At 40.0% G+C, this 23,033-nt stretch overlaps 1 protein-coding gene across 7 annotated transcripts in view; it reads left to right on the forward strand.

Annotated features, from left to right (window-relative positions):
* The window catches only part of LOC6506028 (calcium/calmodulin-dependent 3',5'-cyclic nucleotide phosphodiesterase 1), an 89,832-nt gene that overhangs the window by 23,005 nt on the left and 43,794 nt on the right, over positions 1–23,033 (forward strand). For 2 of the 7 annotated variants that reach the window (XM_014905041.2, XM_014905039.3), the window contains exons 1-2: positions 6,999–7,250; positions 21,540–22,277. The exons of 3 other annotated variants lie outside the window; for them this stretch is intronic. In XM_014905041.2, coding sequence (XP_014760527.1) covers positions 21,776–22,277 — 502 coding nt within the window. In that variant the 5' untranslated portion in view covers positions 6,999–7,250; positions 21,540–21,775. Of the gene's footprint in view, positions 1–6,998; positions 7,251–21,539; positions 22,278–23,033 lie in introns of those variants that run through there. 2 more of the 7 variants (XM_014905035.3, XM_044716259.1) reach the window with 2 other exon arrangements.

Raw genomic sequence — 23,033 nt, forward strand, 5'->3', positions numbered from 1 at the left:
TTTTGGGGTCTGGTGCATTAAAAATGCATTAAAAGACAACTGGGTGGAAAACAACAGACAACAAACTAAGTAGAACAGATTGCAGCTGGAGCAACTGAAGGTCCTTGCGCACCCCCTTGTCTCGCAGGCACTATTTAAATTAATTAAGTTAGCAGCAGGAGAGGAACGAGGAGAATAAGAAGACATGGTGTGTCAGTGAAGAGCAGTTTGGCTCTTAATATTCATTTGGCTTTTAAATTCAAAAGATATTTTCAAGATTCGTATTTTATATTTATAAAGACTAAGATTTAAGAAATACAAATTAGTTGATATTTCTTTGTAAAACCTTCGTCAGCACTGATATGAGCTACTTTCAATGCAGCCCATGTATTCATTAAGCATACGCACCGTGGGCCAACAATGTGTTTATCTTGGGTCGGCGGTCGTCGGTCGTCGGTCGGGATGCGGTGGAACCAGCGATAATGGCATTTTTAGCACCTGACATAATTAAACAATCAAGCACCCCGGCCCCTCGAAAGGATTAGGTGTCGGCTTCGTAATGCCAGCGCTTGACCTTCGCCAAAGGAGCGTGAAGTGAATCCAAGAATCCGGCAAGATGGAAGCGCACACATGGCGGGTGTTGTGTGCAAGGATCTGGCAAACAAGAACAGGGATACTCAAACACACACACACACAAGCACATACTAAAGACAGGGACAGGGACATACATGTGGAGGGCACTAAAATGCGCTTATGAGTTTTTAGCGGCAGCCTCGAACAAAACCAACAACAACACCAGCGCAACAACTTAAATATGCAAATATTTGCACAATGGCAATGCAAAGACGAGATAGGAAATACAACAAGAGGGTGGCAGGTGGCATGTGGCACGGAGCACGAAGCATGGGGCATGGGGGCAAGGGCCAGGGCGCGGATGATGATGCCACACGGCCACAAAACTCGTCGTCATGTGGCTCAGACGCTTTGCACTTGGCAGCGTCAAAAGCCCGAACCATCCAACCGTTTATGATTTACTATATATACTTATTATCCGTCCTTCCACCCAGCGACTCTATCCTTATCCTTAGTCGCTTTTGTGGCTTAATACACGTTTAGTCCTGGCCGGACAAAAAATTGAAACATTTTATGTACATTAGAATATCAATTTTGGCCAGCACTGGCATAATGACTGCAATTAAGACGGGTTAGATGATGAGATTCTGTTGTTCATGGCTGGACTATAATATTTTTTGGAGATGGGGTAGGGGGCTCCTTATCCTTATCAAATTAAGTGGCCAGAAGGATTCTCTTGGTCCTGAATAGAAGAGAGTTGGCTTTTATGGAAAGTTCTCTCTTGACGCTTTCCGGTAGTTCTCTTTATCTTGGTAACAAAAGCTTTTCACCTCCCGATATGCTTAACTGAAAGCTAAGTGGCTAAAATGGTGGTTTTTTTGGTTGCCTGTAGCCTCTTTTTAAACCCAACAGATGGCGCTTATTAACTGGAAAAAGCTTGGACAGAATTTAAAAAGACATTTCAAGCTTGTCTTTTACAAAACAAAAACATGATGTCCTCAGAATTTTCTTAAAAATAAATTTAGTAATAACTACTACCTATTATTACCCATTTGCATTTAAATATTTTTATTTATTTAAGAAGCTATTAATTAAATAGGATTTAACTAGAACAGGATTAACAAAACAACATCATTTTTTCTAATATTCTAATCATATGATATTTAGTTTCCTATTATACTATTATTTTAAGACTCTTTAATATAATTGATCTTTGAGTCTTGGAGTAAAACCATTTATTTTTCAAAGCTTAATTAAATATATTGAATAAGCCTTTTTTATTATTTTTTTTTTACTTTTAGTAAAGTGGCCATTTTCCCATTTAAGATTATAGTTAACACACATTAGTGACCAGACAGCACACCCACTGTCATTAACTGGAAACGGGCGCACCTATTTGAGCGGTATTTAACTCGCCGTCGACTCTAACGTGGCGAATAAAAACCGTTAACCTGCTGTCAAGTGCTGTCAAAAGATCGGTCGATGGCCAGATTTGCGATATGGCAACGCCACAGCGACACAACGGTCGCCGGGTGTCAGGTGACAGGGATACAGATTTTTAAACGGTACCGCTTACCGCATACTGCTCACCACGTACCGCCGCGTACTCATTAGGCAAAACATCGAAAGTTGCAGCGATCCACAATTTGTATCGCCCGCTGATCAGTTGGTTATTGAATTAAATTTAATTGGCGCCCAAGTAAACAGTCACTCAGTCAGTCAGTCAAGCGGTCGGCGGTCAGTTTTGGCTTCACTGCCCCTCTGCCAAAAACACGCGCTGCATGGCCATATAAACGACGATTTCAGATCAATCCACTCCTCATACCCCATCCTCCTCCTCTCTAACCCAAAAGAAAGAGAGAAAAAACAGCTACAAGTGCCCCCGAAAGCCCCCCATACTTGCCGCATGGTTCTGCGCATGCGTGGCGCGCATATTTCATGGCAAGGCGATAATTAATGCAACCAAAAACTGAAATACAAAGTGTCTCTTGTTGTTGCTTGTTCGTTGTTGCCGCTGTCCAAACTTGCAAATATAATTTTTATTAAATTTGTTCGTTTATGGATACGCTACACTAAGTTGGCTGTGACGGCAGCTTAGTAACGGCCCCGGAATTTTAGATATTTAGCAATAACATTTTATTGAAGTGGGTTTTTATATTTATAGGTAAATAAAAGAGTGAAAACTTCAGAATTATTAAGCAGGAGTTTTTAAAAATTTTACATTTTTCATAAACTAAAATCAATTATGTTACACATACGCTTTATAATTAAAATTTTATGATACACGTTATGATAAAATTGGCTTTCTTTAACTTAACGGCTTATATCCAGTCACGAAATTTACAAAAGTTAATTAATTTATAATTTTCTTACAGAATACAGTTATCTTGAAATTTGATTATTATATAAGGAATATTTTCAAAGTAACAAACATAACTACCATTGCGCTTTTAAGCCCTTTTTTCTAGAAACTTCCTTTTCAAAGCCTCCGGCCACGATATTTTAGAGACCATTAAACCGAAGTGGCTGAAATTTTCATATAAGATTTTTATATAATTTTTATGAATGACGATTTTTTTTTAAATAACATAATTAAAAGCAAAAGTGAATAATAAATGGAAAGAATTCATTTGAATTTTTAGTTCATAGATTATTATACTTTTAGATGATGATTTCTATATAAAAGCAATGTCATCTTTTTATAAACGGCAATATTATTCATATTCATTTAGGTAATATATGTGAAAATTGACAAACAGTTTTAAATACATAAAAATATGTATTACTATAAAAATTTTACTTATTTTCTCAAAAAAAAAATCAAAACTATAAATTTCATTATCCGTCACAATGAGTATAACTATTTTTATAAATAACCCAGAACATTTTATAAGCAACAAATTAAAAACTAATACTTTTGTAAAGTTTACAATGATTAGAAATGTTTCATGTCGGAAGGTAATCCCTACGAAAGCCCTTTTTAATTGAAACTTTTAACTGAATTAATAGATTCCCCACATGACCGTAGGGCAGTGAACAAATCGGTCGATTGCAACCAGAAATCGCTTTCATGTCTGTCAACAGGTTTTTGACGTTTAACTCTCTGGCTTGGGGGCGAGCGGTTGAGGGGAAAATAAATATCCAGACTCGAAAATCTGCGCATGATGATTTATTGCCGGTGGCCCGCTTATGGCATTTGACGCATTTGTGCAACATGCGTTTTGACATTTAAAGCTGATTTGTGTGAAATTTGAACGCACCAAATAGCATGGGGAGAATTTTTTGTTTTTTTTTTTTCTGCACCCAACATTTGCCGCTTGTTGAGTTCTAATTTTAATTAGAATGCGTTATTGATGTAGTTATTGATTTATTAATATCGGTGATTAAGTGCTTGGCTCCAAACTGTGGCGCCCGCAGCTTATTTCCCTTTGCACGCAAGCGCCAAGATCCGATCGGATCCGATCCGATCCAGGCCGAGAGTCTGTCCAGTTTTGGGCAAGCCTCAAACCAGCTCTGGTCAACATGCACCACTGGCAACAAGCATCACATGCACCACTCGCACCGCACGCACCACACGCGGCTGGGGCAGCTGCAGAAGTCTGGCGTCGCTTAAGCTGAACACAAGGCTCCGATCTCGGCTCGGATCTGAGCTAAAAATATTCATAAAGTTGATCAAACCAGAATTAGATAAAACAATTAATCAGGAAAACATCATAAGCCTATGTCGAGGTTAATTGTTAATTACCAAAAGGTGAGTTTATAAATAAAGTCTAGTGGGTGCTTAAGATCACTGTTTAAAGTCACCCTTCTTAAACTTCAGTTTCCATCTACACATTTAAATCAGAAATCACCCTTAAGTAAAGTAATTAATCAAAGAAACTCAGGTAGGAAAAGTTTCCCTTTGCCTTAGTTGGCTCTTGGCTTATCAGAGTCGGTTTCCTGGCCACACATAACTTTGGCCAAGTTGGCCCTGTTCCTGGCATTTGGCAATTAGCATTCGGATAATTGTTCCTAACCAAGCTCACTGTGCTTCTGCGTCTGGTGTGTTTCTGGCTAATAGCCCCAGCCTAATTGTTAGTGCACTGGACACTGCAGAAACCGAATAGCATCTGAAATTGCAATGGCATTCCAAACGCCCAACGTTGCGTATGAGCAATATTTACATTTGTAGAGCTGTAAATTGCATTTCACTCTGCTCAGCCCGGCACATATCCGAAATTTAATTACGTTTAGTTTTGTCGAGCACAAGTCATAAACATTGAGTTAGTAGCCAAGCAGGCAAGCACCGCAGCACCCGTAGCACACAAAATATTTAATGGATGAAATCATGAACTTAAATTCAATTTGGCCAAATGCCGTCACACACGGGAACACACATTCAAATGCAATGACTGGAAAATGAAATTTCTGGGCCAAAGAAATTTTGACAGCGTCCGTTGATGTGTGTAAAGCAATTTTTCATGCACTTGATCAGTTACGGAAATGCATATGGATTACAATATTTTCAAGATTTATGACCCAGTAGCAATAAAAAGTCATCAACATTTTATATTCACTTATTGGCACATAAAAATGTCCAAAAGTCTGGAAATATAGCCAAGGCTAAATGAATTTCGTACCAAATAGGTTCTGTGATCATTATTTCCTTAAAAAGATTGAATAATTTGTTATTTTAAGCAAGTGATAAGTATTTGGTGGAAAAACATACTTTTATGGAAAAATTGCAGATAAGATACTTATTTTAATACAAAGCTCTTTAATGCCAACAAAGACCCACATAATCTTTGCTTTGTGGCATTTCATGTTAAATCTGAATGCTACATTGCTCCTTTAATTATAAGATGTATTCACGCGATTCCCCACGCCCCTCTCTTCAGATTACCTTTCCTTCGGGCCGTCTCATGTTTTCTTCAATTAATGCTGATAGCCTGACCGCTCATGCCAGCGGATAGAATACCACATCATATTATCGTGTCTTCCTAATGAGGAGGAGGCCTCCTCCCCTTGGCCTCCTCCCATGGCCTTGGCCCTCTTAAGCAAATACAGCATTTCAAATTCTAGATAACACGGCTCTTGCCATAATTATATATTAGTGGTATTATAACTGTTTTGCTAACTGATTTTCATCTGTTTCGTTTCAGGTAAGTCGCTGCGATACCTCCTGCTACTTAAAGTCTTCGGCATCCTTTGTTTATTATTGATGCCTGGTAAGTCAGCCCCAACAAGCAAATAATATGCTAAACAAAGGCGCTCCAAAGTAAAAGGATACGGGACTGGGAAGGGGGAATCGGAAGGAAGTTGGAAACACTTGTACAACTTAAGGGAAACAAGAAATTTTTTGTGGAATATTTTTTTATTCCGGTGGCACCCCAGAAATGGGGGCTCTTCACAATCTCCCGTGTGAGTGTGTGCCTGTGCTTCTGGGGTTCATTTTGCAGAAGTATCTGTACAATTATGTATGTATGAGTGTACGTCTGTATGTGAGTGTCCTGGCCCTTAGGGTCGTCCTGTTCAAAATGCTTTTCATTTTGTTTTGACTCCCGGGTAGCACTCCCACTGCGTAGCACTACGAACAAAAACAACACAAACCACAACACTTGGGGTGGCAACCTGTTGAAGGCAGCCAGCCTCAACAACCAACAACAGTACCAGAATATAAGAAAACGAACCGTTCTCCGAGAGAAAAGCCTTTGGTGGAAAGAGACTCTTTCATACTGAGAAGGAAAAACAATGGGAAATTGCGCTGACTATTTCTGGGCTATCTTTTATGTTTCAAAATTCAAGTTTCCTTTTTTGGTTTATATTTTCTTAAAATTGAAAAGACAATTAGGTCAATTTTTCATTACTTTTCATGGAGATATTAACCTATTTTATTCTGAAAGAATATTTGCAACTTCGTTGTAATGAAATAAGTTAAAGAAATTAGTAAAATGAATATTAAAGCATTACGATATAATATGAAGATATACTAAGAAAATAATTCAATTAAGAAAATAAATATTAATAATATTACCGCTTAGGATCCAAAAATCCTTATAAATTTAATCCTTAATATATAAATAAAAAAAATATTAAATTCAAAATTGCTGTTAACTTAGTTTCAAGCTTTTGTAAACTTTATATTAGCTATTTAGCCAACTACAAGCTTCCTGGCCTGGTCAAGCTTTTGCGAATTTTCCTGCAAGAAAATAGCGGGAAATTCATTTTAAGCTTTTGGCCCAAACATGCTCCCATTCTCTCTCTCGATTTTGGCCAATTTTCATGCGCAGATTTCTTCGTGAGGCCTTAAAGCTTTTCCCGGTGTTGTTGCTGTTGCTGGTGTTGGACGGGTTAGACACAAACACACACACACACACACACACATATACACGAAAGTATCTATGTGAGGGGTGAGGGTGTGTGCGTGGTGTCTCTGTTTTGGATCTCGGTGTCTCTGTGATTCTCGCTGCTGCTATCAACTTCGAAAAATCCAGTTCCAGTTTATCCCCAGCAGGCAGCATGTGCGGACGTTGTTGCTGCTTCCGCTGACTTTTCTTATCGCGTTCGATTTCGGACTCGCATTTGCGTATTTTCCACCTGATCACCAAACACCGTTTCAGTTTTCCGGCTTATCGCGTCTGATAATAGGGAAATCGGAAAAATCCGATATTTCCCAAACGAATTTAACTTTCGAGCGGAGTGTATACCGAATACAAATTGTAATGATTAATTATTCATAAAAAAAATGCGAAATCAGTTCGAGTGCATAACAAAAACAAGTGTCTTTACGCTCAATTGTTCCAATTTTTTTGTTTATGAATTAGTTTTTTGTGGAACTTTTCGTTTATCATTATCAAAAACGAACACGCCCTTGTCTATACATTTTTTTTTTTTTGCTATTTATGCAATTGACTGTTTTTTTATCTCGGTTTATTACTCCTTCACACACCCACCCAAAAATGAGACAACAAATCAGATAATCAGATAAATATATACCCCGGTTTCTGTTTCTGTTATTTCACCTGATTTATGTTCAATGCAACCGGACAAATGCAATTATTCAAACAAACAAAAAACCGAAATGACAACAACAAATCGCTTGTATCAATAATTCCGGCCCCCGTTCTTTAAGCGAATAATGCAGACGGAATTAATGTACCACATCAAGTGTGAAAAGTGGCACAAAAAAAATTGTCGCTAATTTAATTTATAATTTTTTTCCAACTTACTGCTACTGAACTCGAGCGCCTACGATTTGTGGAAGCTGGCTTGAAAAGCTGTCATATTTGACGTCATTATATTAGCATAAATAAATACAACAAATCCGTGGTAGTCCATTAAAAAACACTTAAAAGAAATAAATAAATTTATACAAATGATTAACGCGTATCGAACTCTACACGCGAATATGCTACTCGGCCTCGTTTATGATATCATAAAAATCTAGTAAATACAATAATCTATCACACACACGCACTCCCGAGTATCTTGGATTTATGTATTTTTTATCGAATAATTTGTTCGTCGACAGAAACGGAAACTTAACTTCCTTTAGCGGGGACCCATAAAATCTGTGTGGCTCAAACATTATTATGAAAGCAATAAGCCAACATTAAAATGGCAATAAAAGTAAAGCGTTTCATAGAATTTTAAATTGGAAATTGATCATAGAGCGTAAAGGGCAACATCATTTTCAAATATCGCAATCGGAGATCGGGGATTATCACAGAAAATGAAACGTTGATGTTGCAAAATGCGCCACCGCCATCCAAACCTGGCCAAGTCGCGAAAATTGTTTATACAAATCTCAGAAATTGTGGCCACATCATGTTTGTTGCTGCTGCTGCCGCCCGTTTCTATGTATATACAAGTGTGTACATATGTACTTCAATGCAAACAAAGTTGAAAAACTTTATTTTTGCCACCACCCCCCTGGGCCGCTTCTGGCCCCTTGGCCATAATATTTGATCAAAGCCAACTGCGCACCGGACGCACGCGTCGACGCTGACGTCGTCGTCCACGTTCACGTCGAAGTCGAAGTCGGCGTCCAAAATAGTTGTCCGAAAATTCACATCGTTTGCATTCAGCCACACACACCTAACGGATGCAATATCAACAACAACAAACAGATACTACAATAACAACAAGACATCGCCAGCACACGCATGCCGCTTTGGCGATACTGAGATACAAAAGTATCTAGCACGTTTTCACATTTTGCCTACGTCACGCCGCCAAAACTAGACAAATAAAATAAATGAATAAGAAATATCGTATATAGATATTGTTAATTGCCCGCAGCAGTGGCACAGTGGTCAATAAAAGTATTGTTACAAGTATCTTCCCAGTTTGTAGATATATCTTGAATATTCTAAGAAAACTAAAGCTGAAGCATAGCCTTATTAGAATCTTTAATCATGTCAAGAAAATGCCTTTTCGCTGAAAATAAATATGAGCATCAGCCACATTCTTAGGGGCGCAATTACGGCCATTGCATTTGCAAAAATTTGCAATGAGAGAATGCTTCAGATACGACTGAGTTTCTGTTCGTTGTCTCTGTTTCTAATTTGGACTATTGTTAGACATGGTCAAGATGCCGGTCCAGTCTATGAGATGCGACAGACAGACAACCGCGTCAAGCTTTGAGAGTGTCTTGAAGTGCCTCCAAGTGGACAACTTGTCGAGTGTTTGCTTTGGGCCAGCTCGCCAGTTGGCCGGCTAATTGCGCCCATGCCCAGGGGATCAATTAGAGCCACAGCCAGGTAGTGCACTCGCAATTCGTCTAGGCCTAGATCAACCGTCTAGGCCTAATTGAGAAAAAAATAAAACACGAAAATATTCGGAATGCAATTCGAACAACGCGTGTACATTGCCCGGTTTCGGTTACCCTTTTAAGCTGCGAAAGGCACTCGAGAAATGCCAAAAATGTTTGACCTACATTCAAAACTAAAAAAAATCGAACAAAATTAATAACAAAAAAATATGATTCAAAAAGTGCGGCCCGCAAAAAAAGGGCAAGACAAAAATCTCATTAAATTTCGTGCAGCTTCAGATACAAAGTATGAGCCGAAGTTATTGAAGCGGCCCATCAATTTTCACTGCCCATCTCGAACTCGTTTCGGGCCAACACGCAACGTTGCCAAAAAAAAATTACATATGGTAGACTCCAGAGTGGATGGAGGTCCATTTTGGCCATTCAGGACAGCGAGACAGGCAATTTAATTAAAGGCATTTATGTTTTTTATTGCCAGCTGTGGCAGACTCTTCAGATTCTGTATTTTTGAGGGCAAGAGTGTGTGCAAGGAGCTTGATAGCTACTTTGATTTTAATACTTATTGAAATCTATTAAAAATAAAAAATAAACAAGCTCCTTCTTCTTAACATTCTAATGTTTATTTTAGAGTGGCTAACAAAACAAAGCCATTTTTCAAGTATTTATAAACATATTGTGGTTGTTTATAAAAATATTGAAAGTTCATATATGCAGTTATTAGGGGTTGTAGAAAACTAAAAAACAAACTCCGTCAGGGTATATTAATTTAATTAATATATTTAAGAATCCGTCTCTTATTAAACCTTATCATTAAAGGGTATTCCAGTGCCCATGTCTGCTTCTGATTTTCCATTTTTTCTGACCAAGTGCCTTGTGTCATCGTTGCAGCATCATTACATTCCGCTCAAGATGATCACAAGTGCAGGGCTTTGGGCCAAAAACAAGTTTAAATCGTTAAGAGGGGAAATTGCAAAGGGAAGAAGACCACTCACTGTGCGCCTTTCGGGATGCTGTCTGTCTTAAATGATGTTAACGATGCCCTTTGGGTGTTAATTACGAATTACGAATACGATTTAATCTGGACAATCGAGTGTCATTAAGTATGGCGCAAATGATCTGCAGATAGTGCTAATTAAACCGACAGACCTTGACCAGACCAGACCAGGCCCCAGACCACAAAGGAACAAGCGGAAATTTTAATCATTCAAAAATTGAAAACAAAAATCGCGTATGCGTATTTGGCTAAAGACGTGTAAATTATTCAGATTCATTCAATTAGCCCGTCACAGTGTTTTCGTTTTCAAACGAACAACCACAACCAAATATACATAATGAAGAAAAATAAAAGCAAACAAACCGATTTGTTGCTCTTGTTTATAGATAAATTTAGATGTCAGCAAGTGACCTTAGAAAAGTGAAAAAACATGCTGAAAAAAGGGGGAAGAGCTTACCGAAAATTTTCTCTAAAAAATATTCAAGGGATAATGCCACTATAAAAGTCTAAACTCAAAGAGCTTTTTTTTGCAGTTCAGTTGTAAAAAACATTTAAATATAATATAATATATCAAGTAAAAAAAAATAGTTACTCAAAATTTGTTCAAAATAGCGACAGTGGACACCGTCTTGCGACATTCTCGTTAAATTTTACTTCCTTAATGTATTTTAAATTTAAAAAAAAATATCCGAATCAAATTTTAATTAATTTTTCAATTGGTAGAAAATCTGGTTTCAAGAAAAAAATATTTAAAGGCGCATCACTTGTCCTACATTGCATCTCCTCGAAGTTGACAATTTTTTATGAATATTATTACACATTTCTTTCCCAATAGACTTCAAGAATTTGCCAAAAAAAACGTATTTTTTTTATTTCTCAATGGTGTTACCCCTTGATGCACGGGTTTTTCACTCTGTCGCTTTTCCTTCGCTCGGTTTTCAGTTTTTCTTTTTGTATTTTCAGTGTTTAGTGTTTTGCTTGGCGGCGTGGAAATGCCGAGTCTTTGTTTTCTGGTTTTCTCCCTCATTGTTTGGTATTGTTTTTGGCGCTTTTGTTTTGGTTTTTTTGTTTTTACATTTTTGGTTTAGTGATAAGTGAAGCGGAAAAGCGTCTGCTATAAAAATTAAACGCCATTTTGGAGCCTTTTGATTGACTGACAGAAAGTTTGAACATGTTGGGCAGGTGTCAGCCGAATCAGACATCGCATAAAAATCATTTATGCTGGCTGACATTGATGGCATCTTATTGTAGACTTTTTATAAAGAAAAATTTGACAAAGGATTCCTCTTTTATTTGTCAAATAAATTAAAAAGAAAAATGATTTCCATTTTGATTTGAAATTAAATCAACTCCGAACTTCTTAAAGATGCTTAGCTAATCATGGAGATCTACTCCCTGGCTCAATAAATAGTCCACTGGCATTGTCTAATTCTCACCCACTCCCAGACTTATCGGTTAGATAAAAGCCAACAACACAGTAGCTCCCATTGGCCAAGTTAAGTGACTTAAGTGCCGTCAAGTTTGCTTCTTTTTTATTTAAGCTTTTACGACGGCGGCTTTACGCTTCTTTTGTTTTTTTCCCCCGACATCTATTCTTCTTTTTGTTGTTGGTTGTGTGTGTGTTTTTATCTAATCAATAATCGCAAGAAATGTCCGAACAGCAAACGTGCAAAATCTTTGGGGACAACGACAAGGCAAGGACGTGCCTGGCCAGAGAGAACAAAAAGCCAGAAAAAAAGGAAAAAAATCAAAAGCCAACGAGCAGACAGCGTTTGTGTGAAAAACTTTTAAGCAAACAATTGCTGGGCGGCCTAATAAAATCAACTCACACACTTGCCCCAGTATGTGTGTTGCGAAAACATCCCACTTGGGCTGAACGATAATGGAATATTGACGGAATTGATGAAGTTATTTCGTTGGCATTGCTACCGGCTTTTCTGCCGCTGCCACCGTAGCATACTTCGCAGCGCGGTCTTGCACTGAAATTCGATCCGCAGAGGCGTTGGCTTAATGGTCCTGGCGACGATAAGCATACAAGGACACGTGCCAATCGCCGCCAGCCAGCGCCTAGCGCCTAGCCGTATGCAACGATTTTTCGATCCATCAGGACACTCACCGCTCTCCGCGGCCGTTTGATGGCTTGCACTTAACGGCCTAATGAATTTATGCCAGGATAGCCTAATTATTCCAATGAAGAGGAGCAAGTGACAGGAACCAAGCCTCGTCGAGTGTGAGAGCTCTGGAAACATAAGAACAAAGGAAAAAGCTTTAATTATGAAATTGTAGTTCGAAACCTTTAAGATTCAAATACAAACCTTAAACCAAAACATTGGCATATAATTAATATTTCCTCACTCGGATAACTATCATACATTCTGAGGATAAACATGTCGCATGAATAATCTCTGAGGAATTTCCTTCATTTGCATGCATCGCCAATTATCCATAGGACCACACGGCGTATGCTTAATTTATGATGAATACACATCAAAAGGCCACAAGATGACTTTGCCGACAAAACCCAAAACATTTGGATAACTTTAGTTCGGCAATCAGTGGCTGTGAGCAGTAAGGATAAAACAAGTATACAAAATAAAGGAATCAGAAACCTACACAACCGAAAATCACAACTTTAAAATGGAAAACAAATGAGAGGTGATGTTGGATACTCTGCGGATACTGAATTTGAAAAGTTTTTGCTTTTTGCTGACAATTTGGTACATTTTGTGTGGTCTGGGACACACATTCGCATTCATGGCCTTTCCCTTTGTTGTTTGTGTTGTGTGTATATTTGGAATGGAAGCCAAAAGAAATGGTTTCACATTTCAGCGCGCCTAGAACTATGCCACATTGTGTGCCTGTGTGAGCTAGCCGGGCGTGCGAGTGTGCGTGAGTTGGTTGCCTGCCAGCCGCAGGAGCCGCAGAACACAACGCAGACACTTTGTACCGGAAAACCCAGAAAAAAAGGGGCCTGCAAAATGCCTTTTTTCTTATTTTTTTTGGGGGTAAATATATTTAAATTTTGGTTTGGCCTGACAGTCGCGGGATTCTACTGTCTCTTTGTTGTTTCTTCATTGACAATTTTCAGACATTTTTTTGGCAAAGTATTTTTTGTTTTTTTTTCCGGCGACTTTCATTTGCGGTTTATTTGGAAAGCCACTTTAATTAGGAAAACTTCGGTTGCCCGGACCATCTGTTGTCGTGGGAATCCTGGCAGGTGGAAATCGGCAGGAGACGTCTTTTTATATTAGAATTGCTAATCAAGTTGTTGATTCATGAAATGTGACGCCAAACTCTCGGATAAAAACGAGCCCTAAGAAGTTTTTAATGATGCTGCAGCGAAAAGTTATTTTTTCTCTTTTCAGTCAAGGAGAAGAAACAAAAAACAAGTGTAATTTGCTTTTAATTAATGCTGACAAAGCATTTGAAGTGACTGGGGTGGCGAAGAAACTTGGGGCCCGGCTTTCGTTGGCCCGCGGCCAATTGGGCCATTTCAACTCGGCCCGAGCGATGCGATAAACATGCCAAAAGCGTCAAAAGCAAACTGCTCTGGAGGCCGGAAGTTGTGGGGTTCGAATAAAGGGTTTAAATCTGGGTTGAGCTACCAAATTGTTTGTGCCTGTAGTTTGTAGTTTCTGGCATTTTAAAGTTGCTTTTGCGCCGTTCCGTTGCACATTCTCGAAAGCCAAAAAGCTGTGCGATAATGTTGCATACTTTCCAGGGCTTAGGAAAAGTTTGTTGCAAGAATTTACCAAAAAGGAGGTCCAAGACAAATGGAATTTCAACTGGGATATACATAATCATTATTACAGTGGCATATTCTGTCTTTCTGCTTGCCCGAGATAGTAGCATTTTCGGGGTCCTTGCTTTGGAAAATCCTCTTATTTTCAGAATTTCCAGAAATGACAGCTTCAATTGCTCCTTATCTTGGGTATCCCAGCTTTCAGGTAGAATTTCTTTAACTTTTTTTCTTATTTTTGCCAACTCATTTAGCTGTCTCTGAAGTATTTCATTTATATTCCCCATATCCCTGATATTGCATCATCCGAATATACACAAATTTATGACAGCACTTGAGTATGCATTTGATGATGTCACTAATGTTTGTTCAGTCTCCCAGCTCGCCCCAAAATTGTATAGCATACGACCTCATAAATCGCATTTAATTGCTTGAATACCTTAACAAATGAATAGACGTTTTTCTAACAATCTCCCCGAATCTCCCCCGGGCAATTTCGGGGGTGAGGGCTCGCTAATAAACTTGATAAATGACAATGGCCAAAAGGCAAAACCTCCGGGCGCCATTTTGAATTTCACACCATTACATGTGAGAATATTGTTGGTGTTTTTGTTGCTGTTTCTGGGGCCAAAAAGATTTGAGAAATGGCGCATCATTTCAAAAAGGAGCTGGCCTCCTGCAGAGTGAAGCGGAGCTCTCCAAAGTGATTCGCCGAATCATTCGCAGAGTGTCTGCCGAACTGGATGGGCATGTGGATGGGCTTGTTTATTTGCCCAAAAAGTCACAACTTTGTGTGCTGTGTGTGTGGCAAATACAAATAAGCAAACATCAAAACGAAAATTGCACAAATACACACAAGTGCTTAAGAGGCAGGAGGCAAAAGAAGGGGCGGCAAGTGGCAGGAGGCAGGTGGCGAAAGGCAAGGCGGCTAGAGAAAAGGGGACTTCCTGCCACATATGGCTTTTTGGGAATATGATGTAAGACTATTCTAGTGCCACTTCTAAACAGTTCAAAAACAGATCTTTTGAAGTCCCAAAAATAATATTTATTTCCAAGAACTTTCTTACGAATTTAAAAATCTAAGCCAACTTGCCAACTAGAAAGTCAATTTTGGTAATAACCGGTCAGGCATAAAATCCAACTTGATGTTCGGATATCCACAAAAATCCATTCCAATTCCAGCTCTTACCATTTCCCGGTTGAGTGCCACAAATTTCCCATACAAGTAACTTTTTGGCAAAGAATTCGAGGCACTCACCCACAAGTATATAGAGAGACGGAACAAGTTTTACGGCCAAAGCAGTTAACTGACTTTGTTGGGGGCTCCTGGTCCGAATCCTGGCCAAAGTTGGTTTCCCATTCTGGCACTAATCGAAAGTTCCCGCTTACCCCATCTTTTCGGATGGCCAAATGAAGTGTTTGCATTTAACGGCCCAGGCAACAATTGTGGCCAACAGAACAGAGGCGAGGCATTATGCAAAGCTGTTGCAAAAACTTTTCACTCCAACAGAGGACGTGCAACAATGACGCCGCCGCCTTGATTTGTTTTTGTGCCCCTACTGCCCCAAAACCACCCACCACCCACTCGAATTCAATGAGTTGCACAAGAACCGAACACAAAACTTCCAGACAATCAGCGCTGGCTGGGTGGCAAGATGGGTGGTGTATGGCAGTGTGGCATAGTGGCAGCGAGGCAGTACAACCACCGTCACAGCAACAGCTGCAAATGTAAACAGAATGAGGTCAGTTCTAGTGTTGCATGTTGCTCGGGCATTAGGGTAAACTGTTGATAGACGTTGGACGACGACTAATCACCAACTGCAGCGTAGCAGATACTGGAATGATGGGTAAGAGAGGGGTCTGGTGCACGGGGCAGGAACCATATGCAAATGAAGCCACATTAATGATTTTAAAAGCTGGCCGATGGACTGGTGCCAGATAGTATGTTGCATCACACAGAGTGCTTGGGAATAACTTTCTTTTCAAATAATAATTCTTATTTAATTTTGAAGAGTGGGGTTTAAGGCTATACCCCTTAGTGGATATGTTTAACGCCTTAATCTCTCATACTCCCTTAGCAACTTAGCAACTCAAAAGAAATGTATGAAATATTATGGAAAATTTATTGCACCTTAAACTTTTTCCCGGCGGACACACACAATCCCTCGGCAAACAGTACAACCCTTTTGTCCTTGAAGATCTCTAGGCCCTTCGGTCTGCACTGCGTATGTCATAAATAATAAATACACGGCATATTGCCACCCCAGGATAACTTTGTGCATTGCGTTCTGAGGTTCCTTTGTGGCTTTCTCAATGCTCCGTGTCGGACCCGAGGGCAGCCACTTCCCAACCTTCCATTTAATTGACAATTGTCTGCAGCCAAACAGGAATAAAACCATAAAACATTGACAAAGTCAACACAGTGTGAAAAAGTATCTCAGACCCAAAAAAAAAAAAATAAGAAGGAAAAACTCTCCGAAGTGTAGGGGCAGAAAAGGGCCTCGAGAAATAAGTTTTTTGTGTACCCACGAAGAATTCTATTTGTCGCCCTGTCGAGTACATAAAGCAAAGCCAAAATGTAAGCACAATAAACGCATCTGAAAGTTGCTCCTCCCGACGTATTTTCCGCCTTTCAGCACTCAGTTTGCTTGGGTCTTCCACGCCTTCCGAGTCACATATTTTTTGACAATTTATTTATGCGTTTAATAACGACATCATCAGCATGTAAGCGAGCACACGCATACCAGACTCTTATACCCACACATCTACTCCCGAAATTTCCATATATGATGTGTGAGGGAGGACCTTACTCACCGACTCTGGGTAGCAATAAAAATGTCGCTGATTTGACAATGTTCTTTATGTTCAAAAAGTTGCCCGAAGTGCTTTCCACACAGACAAGGTGCCCCAACTCATTATACATTAATTTAAAAGAAACTGAGCTCCGAGTTGAGCTTTAAAGGGTTCCCTTGACAAGGATATGTCCTGACTTGCCACATTAATTATTCAGATATCTTCTCTAGTAATTAAATCAGACCCTTGGAGTAGTTGGTACGAAAGTTTCAAAGTAAGCCATCAATATCGCATCGCTCATTATAATTTAATGGTTCTTGCATAACCGATGCCGTGTCCAGGCTCTGGGCCAACTGTTGCATGAATTTTAGTCCGCCTGATTGTGGCAATCTGTGGCAATTATTTTATCCCGAACCGCCAACTCCCCTATTATCGTTTTCGCATTGTTTGTACGTCAGTGGGGCCCAACGAGTAAACAAACATGGCTATAAATAAGCTGCTAATAAGGATAATTGCCTGCTTTACAAATTGTCGCAAGGCCAAGTAGGGGTGAGAAAGGAGGAGGTGGAGGGGGAGGCTTAAGCCGCAGATACAAACAAACAAGAAAACACACTGGCCCACAAGAATCTACAAGTCAAAATAGTAATAAATTGCTAAGGAAAATTGCGTAGAGTGCCGGCAGAAAAACCGAGCCGCAAAACCGGAACATATGGACAAGGATGCGGCGGAGGTCCTTTGAATTTTATGTATGTACCAAAAGCGCGGAGCGTAGAGCCTGGGGAAGGGAGTAGAGAGAACCGAGTAGAACCGAAGACAGACATCCTTATTTATGGTCGTGCGGTGCGGCAAATTAATAATGCGACTTTTCTCATTTGTTTGCCTCGTCTCTGGCACTCGTCCTTCTATGTAAATGGGGACTTTGTGGCAGGAACTGCATTTAACCCACAGCTGGGAGTCCTGTGTATAAATAACGAAAAAAGCAGAAACAATTTGCAATGGAAATGCTGATGATGTGGTTTTCCTAAGCTAATGATGATGATGGGGCGATGGACAAAGTCAAGTTAGCCAGTCTGGCTTCCTATTTTGTTTTTTTTTTTGGGCTTTGGTTTTGTGCCTCGGGCCTCATATGGCCGCGAGGTTCCCCATTTTGACCCAGAATGCTAATGAGCCGACTCAAGGAGTCCGACCCTGTCATTCGCTTCCACCAGTGCCACCATGAAGTGTCGCCTTTTTCCAGGCAGTCGCAAAATTTATTGCACACTTCCTGACGTTCCACAGTTTGTTTTTGGAGGCTCCCCTCCAATTACATGCAATTCCTTCTGCTTTTTTATTGCAACCCGCATCGATCCGTCCCGGAATGTGGTATGTGATTAACGGGTGCACGTCCCCGCTTTTCCGTACTGTCAGCCCCGTCGACATCCTTTTTCTTCCTCGTTCGTCCTGCGAACTATCGCACTTTAATTCATCTTTTATTTACCCGAGACTCGAGACGTATCCGCAACGGCGTCACCCTGGCGCCTCCACAATAACAACAAGGAACATTACACCAACCGGGTAACATCAACGGGTCATGTCAAGAGTCAGCTACAGCAACAACAACAACGGCACAACAGCCACAGCAACAACTCCAAATTACAACAATTAAAATGGGGGGGAAACCGTAAAGATGGCTGCTCGGCGTTAAGGGGATACACTAAGCACATAGGAAGGGTGAAGTGCGACAATGCAGCTAAATTTAATATATTTACAGTTTACAGTTGGAAAAAAGGGGGTGACACTTTTTAATAAAATTATAAGCAATTTATAAAATATTGTGCGAAGAGAGAAATAGAACAGCGGCGTTTTATATTAGTATTTTAACAATATATTAATTTAAAAATTGAAAATATATGCCATTTTTTGAGGCACGTGGCTCTAAGCGAAGCTAAATTCAAAATTTATCTCTAAAACTTTTAATATAAAGAATTTCTTAAGTTTAACAAACATAATCTCTATAAATTTAAAGCCAAAATGCCATACAATAGACATATATCATCTTCCTTTAGTTTAAATCTAAATTAAATGGAAAATTCATCATTATAAAAATCATAGAAACTGAAAAATTCCTCTCTAATAAATAAACTCCTAAAACCTCCTTAAAATACAGCATTTATCCATATCTCTGACTGCAATTTAATACGAACATCAACGCCGTTTATTTTGTATCTGGCTCTCTCTCGCTTTCTATAATGGATTTTCGTATTCGTTTTTCCGGAAAACCACTTGTGTATGCGCTTTTAATTATATGCCTGTGTGATGAGGATGTCACTTCACTTTTATTATTCTCCTGTTGTTTGCTGAAGTTCCCGACCCGATACCCCAGACCGGAGACCCCCAGATCCCGAACCAACCAGCCATTGGTCTCGTGTGTGGTGACAAGGCTTCAACGCCCACATTAACAGCTACATTGAGCAGTGGCAAGTGACAGCTTTTAATTAAATAATTGACTTTCCTCGGAGTATCTGTCCGGGTTGATTTGTTTGAGCCTCGTCTTGCTTTCATCTGTCAGATCAAGGAGGCCAAGAGTCGGGATAGAGCAAGGAATTGGTCGCATTTATGATGCTGGCCAACAACAGTCTGACGGAGTGACTAACTGACTGGAGAGTTCATTGAAACTTTTGGACTGTTCTGTGACTTTTGTCGTTTTGCGATGCGAGGAACATGAACACAGATATACTGATAAATGGCGATAGTCGGGCAAAAGCCACAAAAGGCGACTATAATATGCAGCATTATTTATGCGGGTCGGTAAACTTTTCTCCCGAAAAACCAATAACATATGTGGGCTGGGTACCCATAGATAAATGACCGCAGAATCGCCTTCCATGGATTGGGTTTGAACTCCCCACATCGTTCGATGCATACAAATTTTTTTAAATTTATGTCGTAAAAGGAGTTCCCTGAACTCTCTTTATACGGCCAAGGGTTATCTACCCGCTCTGACCGCAAAGATATAGCGATTTTGACGATTTATGATGCCACAAAGGCTAAATTGCAATGCAAAGTGTTCCCTGCTCCGCTCCGTCATAATCTATACGAATATGTATTTTTTTCGGGCGAATTGCGGCATTGATTTCATCCAAATATCTTTCGTTAATTGAGTCGTAAAGGCGGCGTTATTGATACCTCATTAGGCAGGCTGATAAACACGGCGTATGCGCAATATGCCAACCCAGGCCCCCCCTTAAAGCAAAACTTAAAGCCTCAAAAGCAAAGCCTGGGAGATTATATAAGCTTTGTCAGCTGCTTCTGACATTTTCCTCTCGATTTTGCGCCACTCGACGGTAATATCATCGAGGGGACAACCCAAAGGAAGACAAAAAACAATAACCCTGGCCACAAAACGCACAACAAAGGCCAAAGGGCATCAAGTATTATGTACCATATATATAGACTATGTACATAAAAGCTTAATTAAAATTTTATGATTATCATTTGGAATTCATCTGTTTACCTCTGTCGGGGTTAAAGTTGAAAAAAAGAAAACAATCTCCTAACAATCTCTTGGTTGGTTTTTCGATTTTTCGTTAGTTTACCGAAAAAACTGTTTGTTTTGGGAGTTTACTTTAATTTTTTTAATGAGTCTGCACAATAATTCACTGCTTGCAGACAGATACTATTTTAATAAAAGCCAGACAACATAATGGCAATATAAATAAGCCATAACTCACAACAGGCACTCAGCTCTGGTGAATATTATAGCCGACTCTGCTTAATTCGGCGCTTTCATTAAATTAAAGAAGCTCCCAAAAGCCCCGTTTGTTTGCTTCTTAATTAGGTGGCTAAGGATGATTGAAGCTCCCTTCCCGCATTGAACAAATAATCCTTTCGCCGTGTAGCAGAGGCTTGAAGCCTTCCACAGAAGGTGGCACACGTATCGCCCAACTTGGGGACCACGTGCCACAAAAAATGGCGAGTCCCTGGCGAGGCATGACGCCTTAAAAGTGTCGCCATTCAGCTTTATTCGTCGAACGTGACAAGCCAAAGTCAGGGATATATTTTAAATTTGTATAAACATATACATATGTATTTATAAAAACACTCTCGGATAGACCACACACGGTGGGCAATTTAATAGAACTTCAGGCGTTGACATTGGTAATGCAATAAAATAAATCGTTTGACGAGCTATATGTTTCTATTTTGTAGAAACAACAGCCATAATAAAGGGGAGTACAGGGAAAGCCATTTGGCAGTGATGGATTTCTGATGAATGGCCGAGCGTTATGACATATATGCAAAAATGAAAGGGAAAATGAAAAAAGCAAAATCCCAACCCGGTATCCGTGCGAGTGGCGATAAAAATCGGAATCAAATGACGGCAAACAATGTCACTCACAACAAGCGAGCAGAGTGGACAGGCAATAGACGGCGGACCGAATAATTGACAGCAGAATGAACAAAAAATGCAATTAAAGCCACGTCCATATACACTAGACAAGAAATTCAATTTTTTTTATACAGAATTTGCATTACAAAAATATTTTGCATATTAAAGAGACCTTCAAAACGCCATAAACAGAAAAATGTCATCAAAAATATCCATCAGGGCGTGATAAAAATCTTAAAAGAAAAAACATAAACCGATTTATTTCTGCTTTAAATTCATATTTAATTGATTTATTTTTGAGAGCCTAAAGAATTCAATTTCAATTTCATTTGTTTGTTAGATTCAGTTATAATTTTATTCAAAAGACATCATAATCATCATTCGATTTAAAGTGTGAATAAAAATGTTTAAAAATATATAATCAAATCTCAATTAAAATACAAATTCAACTGGCGTACTTCGACATCAAGGCAAACGAGTTTCCCACGGTTTCGTAAAATGCATTTCGAGATATAAATAAAATACCGCCGATTTATAACGAGCGTGCTGATCCAAATCGCAGAAAAAAACACAAAAATGGGCGACACTTTGGACGAGACTCCGCCCACGCGCCGCGACAAACCGCAAACGTTGAAAATTGGCCAAGACGAGGAGGAGAAGAGGAGGGGTACCACTCCCACCCCCACTACCGCCCCAGTACCCTCTCCCGCCTCCTCCATAGCCATTCCCGCGTCGAGAAGTCCCCGAAATCGGTTGCGTCACGCGGATCGCGATCAGAAGCGCGATCACTCTAGTGAGGGTCTAGTCTCGAGCGAGATCCGGCGGGAGGAGTTCGTCGGTCTTGAGCCTCAACCGCGTCGCGAAAGCCTCAATAACTGCGAGGCCGGCAGTCCGGGGGCATTCTCCAGCAGCTTTGGCAAGATGGGACGTCTACCCGGCTCCAGGTACCCGTCCGGCGCGGCTGGCACTGGCAGCGGCGGCGGCGGAATCGGCGTCAGCGTCCTGGGCACCGGCGGTCTGGGGGGCACCACCACCCGCAAGTGTGTTCTGACGCTGGACGGGTACTCCTATGTTATAGGTAAGTGGTATGGGGTTTTTCTGATATCTAGGGACTATAAGAACTTCTCTGATAAAATGGTAAGATGGAGGAATGATTAAAAAATTTAGTAAAACATTTAAATAAATAAGTAATTATACTTTTCAAGCCTTAAATAAAATGAAAATAATTAGAAACCATCCCCTTTTCTCTTTTTAACCATAAACCACTATGCCTTTTAACCTTGAAAGCTAGTGGCCTTTGTTGCCAGCTCTTGCCTTGTCCTGGCCTGGTCCTGGCTCTTGCAGTTTCCAGGCTCACATTTTAATTTCGTGCAACTCATTCTTGTCAGCACAACGCATAAAATAATACCTGTATATTTGTGTAACTTTGTTTCTCTATCATTTCATTCCAGGTAAGTCAATTCAAATGGCAACAAAAAAAATAAAAAGGGCGCCACATAAAGAAGCGGATTGAGGGCAATTCTCTTTAGAGCAGGTACGTTCGTGGCTCGATGCAGCATTAAATTGAAAATGAAATTGAATTTCCAACGAGTTGGGCTATTATAAAAGTTAAGAGCTCGTCCCGTGCCCCATGCCCCGTCGACGACCTTTTGCTATCACTCTTCCAATGGTACCCATCCGGGTAGCAACAATTCATTTAGGATTGCTGTTGGCCCGGCCAGTCCTGGCCCGGGTTTGAGGTAAAAAATTTATGAGAAACTTTTTATGATTCTTGCATATGCCACGCAGATTTCCGGGGCGGGCTAGCTCCCCGTCCCGGCCAACAATGCTTAGA

Source organism: Drosophila ananassae, chromosome 3R (assembly GCF_017639315.1).
Source record: "Drosophila ananassae strain 14024-0371.13 chromosome 3R, ASM1763931v2, whole genome shotgun sequence".
NCBI lineage: Eukaryota > Metazoa > Arthropoda > Insecta > Diptera > Drosophilidae > Drosophila > Drosophila ananassae.